We start from the raw sequence: 15,621 nt of genomic DNA, 5'->3' as shown, positions 1-15,621 counted from the left end.
ATCTCAGTATTATATATATTATTTAACAAAACTTTAACTATAACTATTCCTTATATATATATATATATATATATATATATATATATATATATATATATATATATATATATATATATATATATATCTACTAAAATAAAATCTACTATTTAAAAAGTTCTTTGGGAATAGGGAATTCCTCAACATCATGAATATCCTCTATTTTATACGCTGGAAATAATCCTGTTTTTTGAGAACGATGGAGAAGACCCTTGGCATGACCATTCCAGTGGTTTCCTTAAAAACATTTAAAATATCAAAAATGTTCATAATAAAGTATCGCTGAAAAATCTTACCAACCTTAATAATTTTAGCAATCTTAAACACAAAACTTGCTCAACATCAAGTCTCAAACTTAAGTTATTTTTTTAAAGATCGCTTGCTAATCAAAGATCACTTGCTAACCAAAGAAATTTATTCAAAGAACTTTTGAATAAATTTTTTTGAGATGAACTTTTGATGAGACGAACTTTTGATGATATGAACTTTCAATGAGATAAACATTTAATTAAAGAATATGTTGAATAAAAAAAACAACACCAAGATAAAAATAAAAAAATCAATTTGCACACTGGTTTAAAAAAACATGAAATACTTAAGGATCAAAATTCTCACCTGCTATTCCAATAACATCCCCAACTCTAAGATCAAGTTCAGTTCTACCTTTGGCTGTATGAGGCCAGATGACTCTTGTTTTATGCTCTTGCTGGCCACCAAAGTAATAAATATCATCTAATGATCTAAAACGCTGGCTAGCATCAGTGTGTTTGCTGTTCATGATCTCATATGCCATTCGACAAACCTGCACAAATTTTTAGGAATTTATAATTTTTCAATAAATCCAACCAAATAATTTCAAATTTTGTTGCACTAAAACCTAAAAAATCATATTCAAATCATTAGCTTCATTTTCATTTCCATTTTTATAAAATGTTTTACTTCTTTAACTTGCTTATTTTCTGATTGGCAGTCAATGGGGAAAATAAGATTGGCAACCAATGGGAATTATGCACACTAACACTTAATAGTACACTTAATAACTATCACTTTTGTCTCTATCAGCAAATAACAATGTAAAAACAATACATCCGCTTATTTTATGCTTAACTGTTTTTTTTTTTGTTTTTCTATGAACAATGAATCAGGATGCTGTTCCATAAAAATGATCAGTTTCTTACTTATCAGTGAAAGTTATCAGCATGACAGAATTGCAGTAAATAAAATAAATTTTATTTCTCTGACATAAATTAGTATATCAGTGATTTTTTTCAGTAATTAATTTGGCATACTAAGAATATTAATTTAATTTAACATTAAGAATAAAAAAATTAGAAATCGCTTTAAAAATATACTGCTTATTTATGATATAATCCCCAGATAGTGAACTTAATTGTTGCAATTAACTAGCAAAACTTGATTGGATACCACAAAATTAACAATTAGCAAATATGCAAACAGAACAAACCTGTGAAGAAAATGTACAAACAAGAAGATCTGTGTCAGACAAAAGCTCAATATCTGAGATGACACCATGTAAAGATTCATCGGAATAACGACTACTTAGCTTGGCACTTTCAGACACATCATTGTCACTCAGGAATTCATAGTCTGGGTATCTAAACCAAAGAATTTTAAAACCGTATAATGGATTTGTTGGTTTAAACATATATATATATATATATATATATATATATATATATATATATATATATATATATATATATATATATATATATATATATATATATATATATATATATATATAAAATATATTCATGCACTTTATCATGTTATTTGTTTATTTTCAGATAACATAAGTAAAAAATTAAAAAAAAATAGCACGATGATGGAATTGTAAGATGTGCAACAGAAACAGCAGAATTGTTTGGAGTTTCAAGAAGCACTGTCTTGAGAGTGATGTTCGCATTTGAGCAGGGAGGAAAAAATCTTCTAAGCAAAACTCAGAAAGAAAGATAAAGCTTTTAGAAAGGAACCATAGGACAATGTATTGCTTTCTTTCAAGTGTTGCAAAGCATCATAAGGTGGGGCAAATTGAAGCATTTTCCCTGATGAACTGCCCTTTACTTCATATTCTACCACCAGGCATGTATATGTATGGAAAAAAACCAAAACATGAAAATAACCCAGATTGCTTTCTTTTAACTGTCATGGATCTGTGATATTTGAAGGATCTGTGATGACTTAGATAGCTATATCATAGAAATCAACCAGGCAAATAGTTTTCCTTCATGATAGAATAAAAAGCCAAGATTAATGAAATATTTTTCAAACCATGTTCTTCCTACGGTCTGCTACTGTTTCCAGAAGGAAATGCTATTTTTCAAGATGATAATTCATCAGTTCATACTCCTAAAATGATCACTGCTTGGCAAAACGAGCACTTTGGGGAAGTTGAATATCATATCTAGCCACCACAGTTACCTGACCTTAATGTAATTGAACATTTATGGTGTATTTTAGAAAAGTAAGCAAGAAGTCAATTTCCACCACTATTGCCACTAAATGAACTAAGAGCTGTTTTATTGGAAGAGTGGACAAAAATTCCCTTGGGAAACAATTCAAAACTTGTATGAAAGCATATTGAGCTGTAATTACTATCAGTGGTAAACAACAGCCTATTAAAATTAGGGTACTAAAAAATTTTCAGCTGTTTCTATCACTTTGTCAAAGCCTTTGTATGTAATGTATGTAATGTATGTAATGTATGTAATGTATGTAATGTATGTAATGTATGTAATGTATGTAATGTATGTAATGTATGTAATGTATGTAATGTATGTAATGTATGTAATGTATGTAATGTATGCATGCATGTATGTATGTATGTATGTATGTATGTATGTATGTATGTATGTATGTATGTATGTATGTATGTATGTATGTATGTATGTATGTATGTATGTATGTATGTATGTATGTATGTATGTATGTATGTATGTATGTATGTATGTATATATGTATGTATGTATGTATTTATGTATAAAACAAAACCCAATATAAATAAAATTATCTAAGCAGATTTAATTTTGTTTAAAGATTGATATACTCATTATACTTACTTCTTCTTTGCCTCAGTTAATACAGATGAATCATCAGAAGCAATAAAAACTCTTTTTTTATCAACTGATTTGCTCAGTGCTAGCTTTTTGTAAAACAAATCCACCCAATACATGTATTCATCTATGTCGTGGTATGCAGCTTCTAAGTTTATTTTGTCAGTTCGACGAACTTGAAGGCTGAAAAACAAATGCAGTGAAATGGTTTTTAAAATCAACTTTAATGCTATTTTCTTTCCTTAGGTGTAGATTATGAATAGCTAGGTCATTGTATATCATTAGGTGCAGGTGGTGAATCTCAGTATAAAATATTATCAAAAACCAGTATAAAAAAGATTGGCTAAACATTTGCTGCAATATAACAACCTCAATACCTCTATAAAAGTCTCACGTACCCAACAATAGGACTCTTAAAACCAAGAGATTTTTTCTTCTCCGTTATTTCTTTTTGCAAATCTGGCTTGTATTTGAATAAAAATTTACAAAACTGCCCAATCCACCATACAAATGGATGGCCATGAAATAGTCTTATTTGATCATATAAGTCTTTTGGAACAGCTTGGGGCATTTGAGACGGGCGAGGAAAGAGTGCATCAACAATTGGTAAATGCACAACTTGATGACTTTCATGGTCATATCCCCATTCTTTTGGGTCATTATAATGTGTACAAGAACTACTAACACTTTCAAAGTAACCATTCCAGCCTCTTGATGAATATCGCCATCCTGATGAGTCCAATATTAAAGTGCGCCCAGTTGAATAAGCTACAATGAAGCAATATAGAACATGATGCATCTGACATCCATAGCCACAACCTTTATTCAAGGAACAGACCAATTTTTTTGCGGTATCACAGTTTGCTGGATTTTGTAAATTATAAAGACGTTTCTGGACAACAGTAGATAACTCTAATGCAAGGGAGTCTTTATAATGGGATACAAAATCCATTGAGAGAAGCTCTTCAAAGTCTCTTTCTGTTATTTGATTTAACTCACGGTAAGTATCTAAAAACTTTAAAACATCTTCATAACCTGGATTAGGTACAATATTCTTCATACGTTTCACTTGACTAGAGATTAAAAACCACATTTCACGTATTTGATTTGAAATTCTTCTGCTCAAAATTTCATAGTTTAGACTATGCAAACTAGCAGTCTCTTTCTGCTTCAATTGCATACCTAATTCTTTAATCTTATGATGTGCATTTTCTAATTCTTTTATTAATGTTTGGTTATTTTCTTCATGCTTTAAAAATGCTTCATGCACAGTTTTTAGATAAAAACCCCTTTGAGTGGTTGGTTTAAAGTTTTCTAATCGCAGCTTTTCATTTTCTCGTTTTAAGCGAGAAACCTTTTCAATTATTATATTTAGTTCTTGAGTAGATTTACGTGATTCTTCCACAAGTTGATAGACATTAAAACCCATATAAAGTATCACAAACAACCACAAAATCATAACAAAACCTACATAACGAATCATCTTTGCTGCCATCTGCTTGTGAAATTCACTTTAACTCATGTTTTTGAACATATAATTTAGAATATGAAACATCTTATAAACTATAAAGCAAAAAAGTTAAACATAATTTACTTTAAGCATTTCACATATCTTTACAAAATTTTTAAATAAATTTTTATAATTCTATTTTGCAAGCTTATTAAAATTTTACCAGGATATAAACTCTTATCACACCTATTTCCAGGACTGAAAGTCCCAAAATAAGTGAACATGTGTAAGCTTCATGTAATTAAAACTAAAATATAAAAATTACCAGAAAAAAAAAAAAAAAAATCTCTATGATAAAGAGTATGATTTGATATTAGAAAAAATTGAACAAAAACAAAAAAACTCTTGTAACAACATTTTTAATTGATTTGAGATCATTTTGTTTAAATTTTCTCCAAGAGCTGTAGCAAAGGTGTTAAAATGTAAGCTCAGCTTGCAGAGTTGGTCCATAATTCTATAAAAAAAAAATTCATAGAAGAATCTTTTAGATATTATTACACTAAGCCATATATTTTATATAATGATTTGATTTAAATAAAATGTTTTAAAATCTATTTTAATTAAATTACAAATTACAGAGTGCAGCATATATATTTAACTACTACTCAAATAAAAACATGCAAATAATTACATTTTACATTACAATTTATATTACATTACAAAAAAATCACACATTAAAATTTTTGTTCTCTTTAATATTGTTTTTATTGATGCACTTTTAATTGAACTTTGTCAAATTTTTCTTTTAATTTTTCACCGTTGTATGTGCTGAAATAAAGATTGCTGGTTTACTTAACAAAGAGATTATGAATCAAAAAAATAAATGTCTAGAAAAAACTAGTTTCTATTGCATGGAAAAACTATCAGAAGGTCCAATCAACCTTACTTAATCCAATTCCAGGAAGAAAGCATTTAGTTTGTGCCAAGAGTCATTCAGATTATTATGAAGAGAGTGCAGATAAATCCAAGAAGAAGCATGAAATAGATGGCAAAAGAACTCAACATTTCTGATGCAGCAAAGAAGGCCATTTATAACTGTAAAGTGTTTTTAGTTGATATGTTATATATCTGTTACATTTTTTTATTAACTTACATGCTAGAAGTATATTTTATAAAAAATTAATAATGGGTACATATATATGCCGCACCCTATATATAACATTAAATATAATTAGAAAAAATATATCAAAATAATTTTTATGTACTTTGGGTAATTATAATTTATTATATTCAAAGTGTACACAGGGCTAACATCAGCATATAATTATATCAATAAATCATTGTGACAAAAGGACACTAATCCAATTGATCCTCTGCCCCTCCCCTAATTTTAACAGATTATAACTATTTTCTAAAATCATTGAATATTGATGTTGATTTCAATTCAAAAAATACTTTGTTTTTAGCTCTTTTTAAAAAATATTCTTAAGTGATTTCAGCAAAAAAGACTTTCTTTTTAAGTTTAAAATTGTTGCAAAAAAGGAAATAGCTGCATAGAGCATAGCTAATTTTTAATGTTTATGTAATATTTTTAATCTATGTAATAAAGGAGTAATTTTTTGCAGAAATTTTTTTTATTTTTTTTATCTGAGAAAATTTTCTTAACAGAATATGCATACATACAACGTGTAAACATGAAACTCGAAGCATTATTTATTTTAAAGCATTTAAATAATTACGATCAAAATATAATGAAACCAATAACTCGTTGTGCATGTAACGTGCAAAGATTTTAATGTGAGTGTAAAGGATTATAGCGCCTATTAAACTATATACATAGAAAAACCAATAGGATAAATTATGTAAAAAGCAAAGCTAACGAAACACCAGCATCATAATGCCACAAAAAGAGCGACTTAAGGTAGCCAGCCACAAAATCAGAGAGAAATTATGTTGAATAATGCTAGGATGAAACCATGCATGTCGGACTCTTTCACGTAGCTTCTTCAAAACTTCTTTGTTTGCGTTTAAGCGTCACCAATCAGTGCTGGAATGATGAACCAAACCAAACAGAAACAGTAAGTTACGGGTAATTCTTTCCCGTTCACCGTTCACGATAAAATGTAATTATAATCTGGATGGAAAAAACCAATAGTAAAAAAAATAATTTAAAAAATGTGTGTACGATGCCCAGTGGTTTAAATTGTGTTTATTGTACCAAAATGATTTTATCAGTTTTTATCATTAGATTTGTTACATTTTAAGGTTTGAAATTCATTAAAACTTATGTTCAACTTTTTTTTTATTGTTCATGTTGATTGGCAAAGTCTTTAAAAACATAATACAAAAAATATTTAACGTTAAAGAATTATGAAGTTTTCAAGTATCTGCAAAAGTTCAACGACACTAGGAGATTATTTTTTTAATAATTATAAAGTTTTTCAGTATGCTGAAATAATAGAATAAAATTTTAAATTTTTTTTTAATTCACAAAAATTTTTACGCCCAAAAAAATAACTTTTTCCGAAAATTTCTATTTAAATTCACAAACAATCTACACCAACTTTATAAATAATAATGATAATAAAAAAAGATTAAAATGGAAAAGACACTCCTAACTTTTGCGTAGAAATATTTCTTGAGAAATATGTGTTTAACCAACTCAAATTAGAAAACACAATAATAATGAGTGAGCATAAATCATTATCTAAAAAATAAAAAAATTTTAATTAAAGTTTCTTCCTGTTCTCTCACTTTTCACATGTTTTAAAAACAGGATAAACAGGATTTATTTACCATTTTGAAATGTTTTATCTCTTGTAAAGAGATTTTTTGTTGTGCGGTTAGAAAGTGAAACTCGAAATAATACGAGGAACTTTGAAGGTTTCAAACTAAAAATAATTAAACCTTTTAATTATGCATTAAACTTGGTGACTGCATCTTGTTGGTTTTTAGGGACATTGAAATAAAAAGCAAAAAGATGTCACATAGAAAAAGACTTCACAGAAAAAGACGTCACATTAAAAAAAATGAGATTTAAAAAAGTCTCAAATGTCAGACAAAATGGCTAACTGAAGTATTAAGATATATCATACCTCAGACATAATATATTATATAAAGAGATAATTCTTTTTCATCGAGTGATGCAAAAAGAATAATAGGCACTCGAAGAAAAAAATTGACTAATTGATTTTTATTTGATATATCACTTTCTCTAATTTAACAAATAAATACTTCTTAACAACGTTAAGAGTTGTAGGTGATATCACGAATAAAAATAATGCAATTCAGGTTTCCTTTTTACAAATCAAAACTTTGGATTATTTTATTTTGTTTCATCTTGCTGGCACAGAAACTAGTTTTTTTTTGAGAACATTTAAATCTTGCTGAGAAATTGAACTTACGAAAACCGTTAACCTGGCGAATTTTGTTATGTACACATAGAATTTTGCAAATTCCGTTCTTCCCATGCGCATGATAGCCTGGTAGTAAATATCTTCATTCGTCTTCATTCTCGAAGCTTCGACGCATTTCAGCTATTTCGAACTTCTTCAGTTTCTTCAATAAGAAAACGAATTGGCAAAGCCTTACTTTCGATCGTAGCTGGTCCATGAATAAAGATCTTGTGAAGACTTTGAGGCAAGCCACTGATTGTGTTGATGGTACAAGCTGTAGTAGAACTTGATAGACAAATTGCACAAGACTTGCTAATATTAATTTGAGAGGTTTTGATTCCTTCAAAAAATAGTCTTGATTTCTATTACTTGATTTGTGAATGGAACGAAGTGAGTTTGTAATAATAACTCTTTTTTTAATGATGTTGTGTGTTTACATACCTTGGAAAGTAGATTTACATAAATAAAAGTTTTGAGTATATTTGAGAGATAAATGATTATAAGAACAACAGGTTGTTATTTAAATAATACGTTGAGTTTTATTGAAGAGTCTCCATAAAATAGTAAATGTAGATATATGAAATATAATCTATAGATTTTAAACTTAATAAAAGACTTTAAACTGAACAAAAGAGAATTATTTTTTGAATTGGTTGTGGGGCATTTATAACGTTTAATTGACTCCAGAATCCTGTCGACCGTTTTAAAATTGGTATGCCAAATGACCGTTTCCCGACATCGAATGTCTTGCAGTGAAAGTATATAAGTACTTCCATAAATGCACAGTCAAAATTGAAGAACTATAAAATATATTTCATTCGATTTTACAGGAAACAGTCCTCTAAATTATTAGAGGATGGAAACAAAAAGTTTTTGTGCTTGGGTTCGTTGATTGACATCATTTTAAGCATGGTTAATGATTAATGGTTTAAGGATTATGTTAAGATTAAGATTATGGTTATGATTAAGGTTAATGATCTTTGTTTTTGTTTCAAAAGCTTTGTTAAGAACTCTGATTGAAGTTGTTGTTGAAATTTGCCAGAAACCAGGTATCTAGGTTACAAGCATGGATATGTTTAATTGAATTGTTCACGTGTGTGCTAATGAATAGTAGAGGAAGGTGAGGAGAGATGGACAGGTGGTTGAAATGAACCACTCACATTAAAATCGAAACGTAGACCGAAATATTTTGGAGCTATACAAATGCGACATTTTTTCCTTTGTATGTTTTTCCAGGCGTTTCCGGATTCGAGTTTCAGCAATCGTGAAACTACAAAGCACAAATACGCGTCAAATTTCAACACTAGAAAACGTTACTTTGTACTAGCGATATCGAAGTGTTTAGAAAACTAGCTAATTAACTATATTATTATGTAAATATATTTCAATAAAATATCTAATCTACGTATACTTTAATTGTTTTCGAAATAGTTAACCACATGATGGTCCGTTTCTTCCTTTACTATGACAATACCTCCCGACTTCACTGTGGGCCAGTAGGTGGACAAAATGAGGAAATATTTATTTGTCTAACTTCTACAACTTCCTTAATTTTAGTTTCCTTACATTTTAAGCGATATTCATTCTTAGTTCATTTACATTATATCCCTTAGTTATGTTGATTCGGGGCTTTTGAATATTGCAATTAAAAATATATAGTTTTATATAAATGGTTTTAATGAGATCAATGTTGTGTGATATTTCATTTGCATCTTTGTTGTCAAGAAACTATATTGCTACAAAGGTCATTTTAGCGTATTCAGAGGTAAGACAAAGCATATTGATACATGAATTTGTCATTTGTATGTTATACTGGTAAAATTTTGAAGATAACATATTAGAAAAAATTACCTGATGAATGACACACATTGACACATTGTCTAATTTATATTTGAATTGTATATTTCTAATGGTTACTTGTCCCCATTCTAATTTATACATATCCAAACAAAATATTACTAAAGATAAATTCAAGTTTATTAAGCCAAATATTCCTGAATTAAAAGCTGTTATGCTGTTTAGCAATTTGTTTACCTATATCGAAGAAAATTGAAATCTGTTAACTATACTGTCAAATGTTTTGAAAAGAGATTTGTGAATTGGTTTAATGAATACTTCTTGGTCAGAAAAACAAATGATTAACTAACTACAAGTAGATGTGGTAGAAAAACAGTTAACTTTGATGATGCATCTAATAAAACTAAAAGCGGTATGTATTTGACTTGCTTTAATCTCATTCATCTAGTAAATTACTTTTTGCTGCTAGTAAGAAATTAAGAGATGAATTTAATGTTATTGCTGCAAAGAAAAAATCAAATGTTTCAAATGCACAGATAAAGCAAGTAAATATTCAGCAGATGAAGCTCTGGCCCTAATAATTGACATTTACCCCACTTACAACAATGTCAAGAATGCAAAGTTGAAAATTTGTTCTACAAATAAAACAGTGGAGAACTATTTAACTTCAGTTCCATTAAAAGATTTCATGATTTACAGTTTGTAAAGAAACTGCACTGTTCAAGAACATGTGCTAAGGGACATGATTATGAAAGACAAAGCAACAAAAATAACGAACCTCTCGTGTATACACGAGAGGTTCGTTATTTTTGTTGCCTTTTATATTTTATATTTTAAAGCCAGCCTTATAAGGCTTGCTTTAACAGTGCTACTAGTCATACCATTTATAAAAACGTACCAAAGTATTTGTAAACAAATTTTAACAAAATTGACATGAACAGAGATGAAATATGAAGGATCATTATTCATTGTCTGCGTAGTCCCATCGAATTTGACTGGATTTCACAACAGCAATTAAAAGGTTTCTGTTTGGAGAAATCCGAAGTCATTATCCGCAGCTTACTGCAGAGCCTCAAGATTTGTATACAAAAAGAAATCCAAAGAATCTGAAAAAATGACTTGATTTATAAAAAATGGGAAGCAATTTTATGTTATAAAAGAAATTTTGAAGAAATAAATAGAAAAAGCAAAGTTCTCGTTAAATAATTTAATTGTAAAAAAGTTTAGTCATTGCATCGTTGTACCAAGTTTCAAGATGTCAGAAGAGTGTTTGTATTTGAGGCTGCTTTGATTTTAATGGAAAAAGTTTGTGTAATATCTATACAAGTTGAATCAAGTTACACATCTATATTAGGAAGCTAGAGAACAACATGGCTTCATCCGTTGTCATGCTCATTGATTAAAACGAATAGTGGTAGTTTCAATAAAATGTGGCTCCTGTCCACATAGCTAGCAAAGCCAATGTTCTAATATCAGAAAACGAAATACAGTTTAATGCTTTTACCAGCTCGATCACCAGATTTTAATCACCTGATTGATTGCCAGAATCCAACCGACTCTACTTGGCTGGAGAATCATTTAGTTAAGGTTTAGATAAGTAGCCAAAACATGAAGGTTCATAAATAGCCAAAAATAAAAACTAGATTTCGAGAAGAGTTTCAACCAAAACTTACAGCTATCTATTTTGCAATTACTATGAGTTTAACAAAAGTTTTTGTAATATGTTAGATTGTTAAAAACTTAGAAAAGCATTTTTGAAGTGAATTTTTGCAACCACAAATATTTTACGGTTTTGTTGAAAATTTTGTTCTCACTCTGAAACTTAAACCATTTATGTACTGATTTTTGATAAAACTTTTGAAACGCAATTTTCTAGTCTTATCGCAAGTGTTTCACACTTATCACATATACAGCTATTCACGAAAGTTTAAACGGTTGCAGAATTTTCAAATATAATCTTCAGTTTTTCTTGAATAAAAATCTAACGGAAACAGATATCAAAATAATTACTTTTCCAATTTGGTAAATAGGTTATTTGTTAATAGAATAAAAAATAGTAGGTTTTGACTCATTACCGTTTACTCAGAAATTTCATTAAAAGGTAGATGATACAAATTAAGAGGTTTCACAAAAGTTTAAACGATTTTATTTAGGATCAATTATTCGCCAATTAATTGATAAATCCGCTGCGAAATTTTTTTTCGCAGCGAATTTATCAATTGATTAGCAAATAATTGAGTAGTTTTTCAATCAAAAAATTCATCACAACACCATCAGGCAGCTTTTAATTCATTAAAAATCAACTTAAAATATTGTGAATTTCAAATTAATTTCAATTGCGTGCAAATGGGTCGAAAATCAGTTTCTAGTGACATCAAATGGCAAGTTATTGGTATGGCGCGGACAAAAAATCACATAAACGTTCAAATAGGCAAAATACTTAACATTTATGAATATTGCGTTAGAAAAACCATCAAAACCTGGGAACTTACCAAGGACGTCTCCGACATGCTGCGTACTGGGAGACCATCCAAACTCAGCAACCGTTACAAAAATGGTATATTCAGAATGAGCAGAGAAAACCCCAGACTCAGCTACAAAAAGCTAGCACAAATCTTCAATGAGTCAAAAAATAATCCAAAAGTTAGCAGAGAGCTTGTGAGACAAACATTGTCGGACAAAGGTATTGGAACGTACATAGATGCTAAATAACCTATTCTTTCAATCACGGATAAACGTAAACGACGAGTGTGGTCCGAAGAAAGGCTGGACTGGTCTGTAGAACAGTGGGCAAAAGTTATTTGGAGTGATGAAGCTAACTTTCAAGTTGTAAACCGCAAGGTAAGAATCTACGGGGGTAATATGCCATTGCTAAGAGCTTTTAAAGCTTCTTTTTCGTAATCCTTCAAAAATTAAAAAAAAAAAAAAATCACAAACTATTTTAAAAGCATACTTTAAATTATCTTTTTCTTTTGTTATATTGCTTCTGAATAGCACTGATAATTTAATTAACTAAATTTTGGCGCAACTCATGATTAACCCCCCGAAACTTTACGTATTTCATTAAGATCAGAGAAAAGCCGCAGGAACATATTTGTTCCGGTAGATGAGAAATTGCATTAGCGCAAAAACCAAAGTTTTCTCGTCTGACTTCCCAAAGTTCACGTGAAAAAAAAGTCAGACGAAGTATCGTCTATGAATATCGGTGCGGGTGTCTCCACGTTGGTGCGGTGTATTTCACTTTTTTATGTGCAAAAGTAAAAGCTCCGTACTTCTTGAATGAACAAAAAATTAAACATTGAACGAAAGTTCTATAAAGAGCATGCCAGCTATTTCGAGACATCAGATAGTGGTTGAAAAGTTACTAACAGCCAATATATTAAATAGGGGAAAAAGTCTTTTATGCATAAACCACGTACTTATTGTGCCTTTAATATTTTGATCAAGTTGCATAGCTTGGGGAGAAATGAGCCATTCTTTCTCGATTAGGACTGAACCGCAGCGCAATCTTACTTTGTGTAAATTTTACCTTAAAAAAATTTTGTCTTCCGCGTAAAAACATTACCAAGTTTGACTTTTAGTATTTCAGTAGGAAACTTTTGTACAACTTTAAAGTAAAGTTTATTTTTGCTAAGTTTTGCAATGCCTCGAGTGCATACAAGAGTTACTTTAAAAGCAAAAAAACTTCCAGTAAAATATATGAAAGAAAGTTTAGTTTTAATTCAAAAAGGAAAAAGGGTTAGGGAAACAGCATCCAACATCCAACATATGCAACGCTTCAACGTTATTGGAAAAAAATGTTGGTAGATCAAAATATAATACGGACTCCGAAATATTATATTAAAAGAATATTCAAAGATGAGAGAGAGTTAGAACTAAAGAATTATATTTTGACTTTTTCAAGAATGTTCTATGGCCTTCCAAAAAAATAATGTCGGTGTATAGCTTTTGTGGTGGCAACTAATAATAAAATTAATATTCCAAAGAAATGATACAAAGACTCAAAGGCAGGTATTGAATTGATGAAAAATTTATTGTTAGATTATTACTTAATTATGCCACATAACTACTTAATTAGGTTAGGTTATAACTTAATTATGTTATGATTAATCATAGAGTGTTTGTTGCTTACCTAATTTTAAATTAATTAGTTTAGACAATACCTAATTTTAATTTTCTGGGAAATAAAGCTGATGATATGCATTCCTATCATTTGCATTGTTCCTTCCTACCCATACGTCACATGGTTAAAAGTGAATCAATAAGTATAGGTGTATTATTGTTTAAGTCTATAAAAATCTGGAGATATTTTGATTTCTTTAACAACTATTAGAAACCCAATACATCAAACTGTCTTGAACTCCTTATCCTGTATTTTTTTCACTTTTTATTTCATTGGTATAACTGTTTAAAAAAGAAGCTGCTAACTCCTACCCATCCTCCCTAACATTCAAAAAATACTTCATTGATACTATAATAATGAGCAGTTTTATTAATTGCAATAACTATTTATATTTTATTAATCTGATTAAGTTCAATTTAGAAACGGACTTTTACGAAATCCTTTAAAATCCGCTAAGCCTTTAAGTGATATTACTTACGAAAAAGTATTTTTAAGTGATAAATCCGCTGAATTCATAAAAATAAGAATGATAAACCTATTGTATTCATAAATGTAAGGATGATAAATCCGCTGAATTCATAAAATTAACGATGTATTGCGTTTTATTTGTACTCAAATAGAAGTGTCTGGCCATATTGTTCATACATCGAATACAAATATAAAAAATAAATAATTACTTGTCGCGAAGTTTCTGTTGGTTTTTGAACACCACTACTAGGAAATGCCGATTCCAGGACATTGATACCTTTTCCATACTTAAGGATTCCAGGACATTGATACCGTATTATATTGAGGGGTTCGATGTTATCCAAGATGACGCCGAGAATAAAGAATCAGGTTCAAATTTTTTTCCAAGATGGTGTCTTATTCCGAACCTCTTAGTTTGTAGTGTCCAATGGCCAAGGTGTGAATGCCATCTTCCAAGATGAATCTTTTGTCGTCGTCAGCGCTGAGTGCGACTTTGTTGATTTCTTCGGTGTGAATATCGTGAAGATGGGAACGGATAACATTCATGGTTGCGAGCGAGTTTCTGTCTTGTTCATTAAGCAGTCGTAATAATCTTGATGAGTGATACGATTTTCAGCAACGCATTTCTGAATTCCTTTACATTTTTTGTGTTCTTCTTTTTCATTAAAGACTCATAGGAGTAGAGTTTCGGTCTCAGTCCAACAAACTCTTTAATTTGCTTGCCAGCAGCCTCAACCTTGAACATTCCGATAACTTTTTTGTTTAAACCAACCTTAAGCCCAACGTTTTGAATGGCGGGATGATCTTTTTTAAATTCGCTCGTGTCAAACTTGCTTTCTACATCGTCGACAATGTCCTGATAAAAATCTTCCGTTTCAATTTCGTAAAAGAGCGAGTCAGTATCAGTCATTAACAATTTCAGCTTATCCCCGTATTTAGGTTTCATGTAGTCGTAGTGATGTTCATACATGAGAGTTTTGCTGATGTCGAGGATGCTCATTCCCAAGAAAACAGGCTTGTCGTAAAAGACATTTGTTTTTTCCATGTGAACCGCGATTAAGTTTTCATCAAAAATGGTGTTTCTTTTATATCGAGGACTTTTGGATAATTTTAGAGCTTCTTTTCTCGTGGTAATGAGTTTAACATCAACGCGTTTTAGAATATTCTCCATTGTTTTTCCAAAGACGGAGTTGTTCATAAGCTTGAAAAATTCCTTATCAGATTCGTTTGTAGCTTTTGCTCTTTCTTTGGTATTGAGACCAATGTAGCCTTTCATAA

General features: G+C 29.9%; 1 protein-coding gene across 2 annotated transcripts; it reads right to left on the bottom strand.

The window, feature by feature from the left end:
- Window positions 1-109: 109 nt before the first annotated feature.
- Window positions 110-5,718, bottom strand: LOC145185448 (alpha-(1,6)-fucosyltransferase-like). Of its 2 annotated transcripts, XM_090096898.1 has the most exons (6): window positions 5,507-5,718; window positions 3,509-5,074; window positions 3,117-3,293; window positions 1,502-1,652; window positions 652-838; window positions 110-273 (listed from the first exon to the last, which is right to left on the bottom strand). In XM_090096898.1, exons 2-6 carry the CDS (start codon window positions 4,603-4,605, stop codon window positions 143-145), a joined length of 1,743 nt encoding a protein of 580 aa, XP_089953024.1. In that variant the 5' UTR covers window positions 4,606-5,074; window positions 5,507-5,718; the 3' UTR covers window positions 110-142. The 2 variants fall into 2 exon arrangements, 1 of the variants encoding a protein (XP_089953024.1); XR_016455328.1 differs by lacking the exon at window positions 110-273 and having other exon boundaries at window positions 3,488-5,074.
- Between the last annotated feature and the right edge of the window lie 9,903 nt (window positions 5,719-15,621).

This window comes from Hydra viridissima, unplaced genomic scaffold (assembly GCF_058129835.1).
Source record: "Hydra viridissima isolate aposymbiotic clone 2 unplaced genomic scaffold, HvirCarnegie_v1 scaffold_9, whole genome shotgun sequence".
In the NCBI taxonomy this organism is placed as follows: domain Eukaryota; kingdom Metazoa; phylum Cnidaria; class Hydrozoa; order Anthoathecata; family Hydridae; genus Hydra; species Hydra viridissima.
The sequence above is the reverse complement of the archived record's forward strand: the minus strand, read 5'-3'. Positions and strand labels throughout refer to the sequence as shown.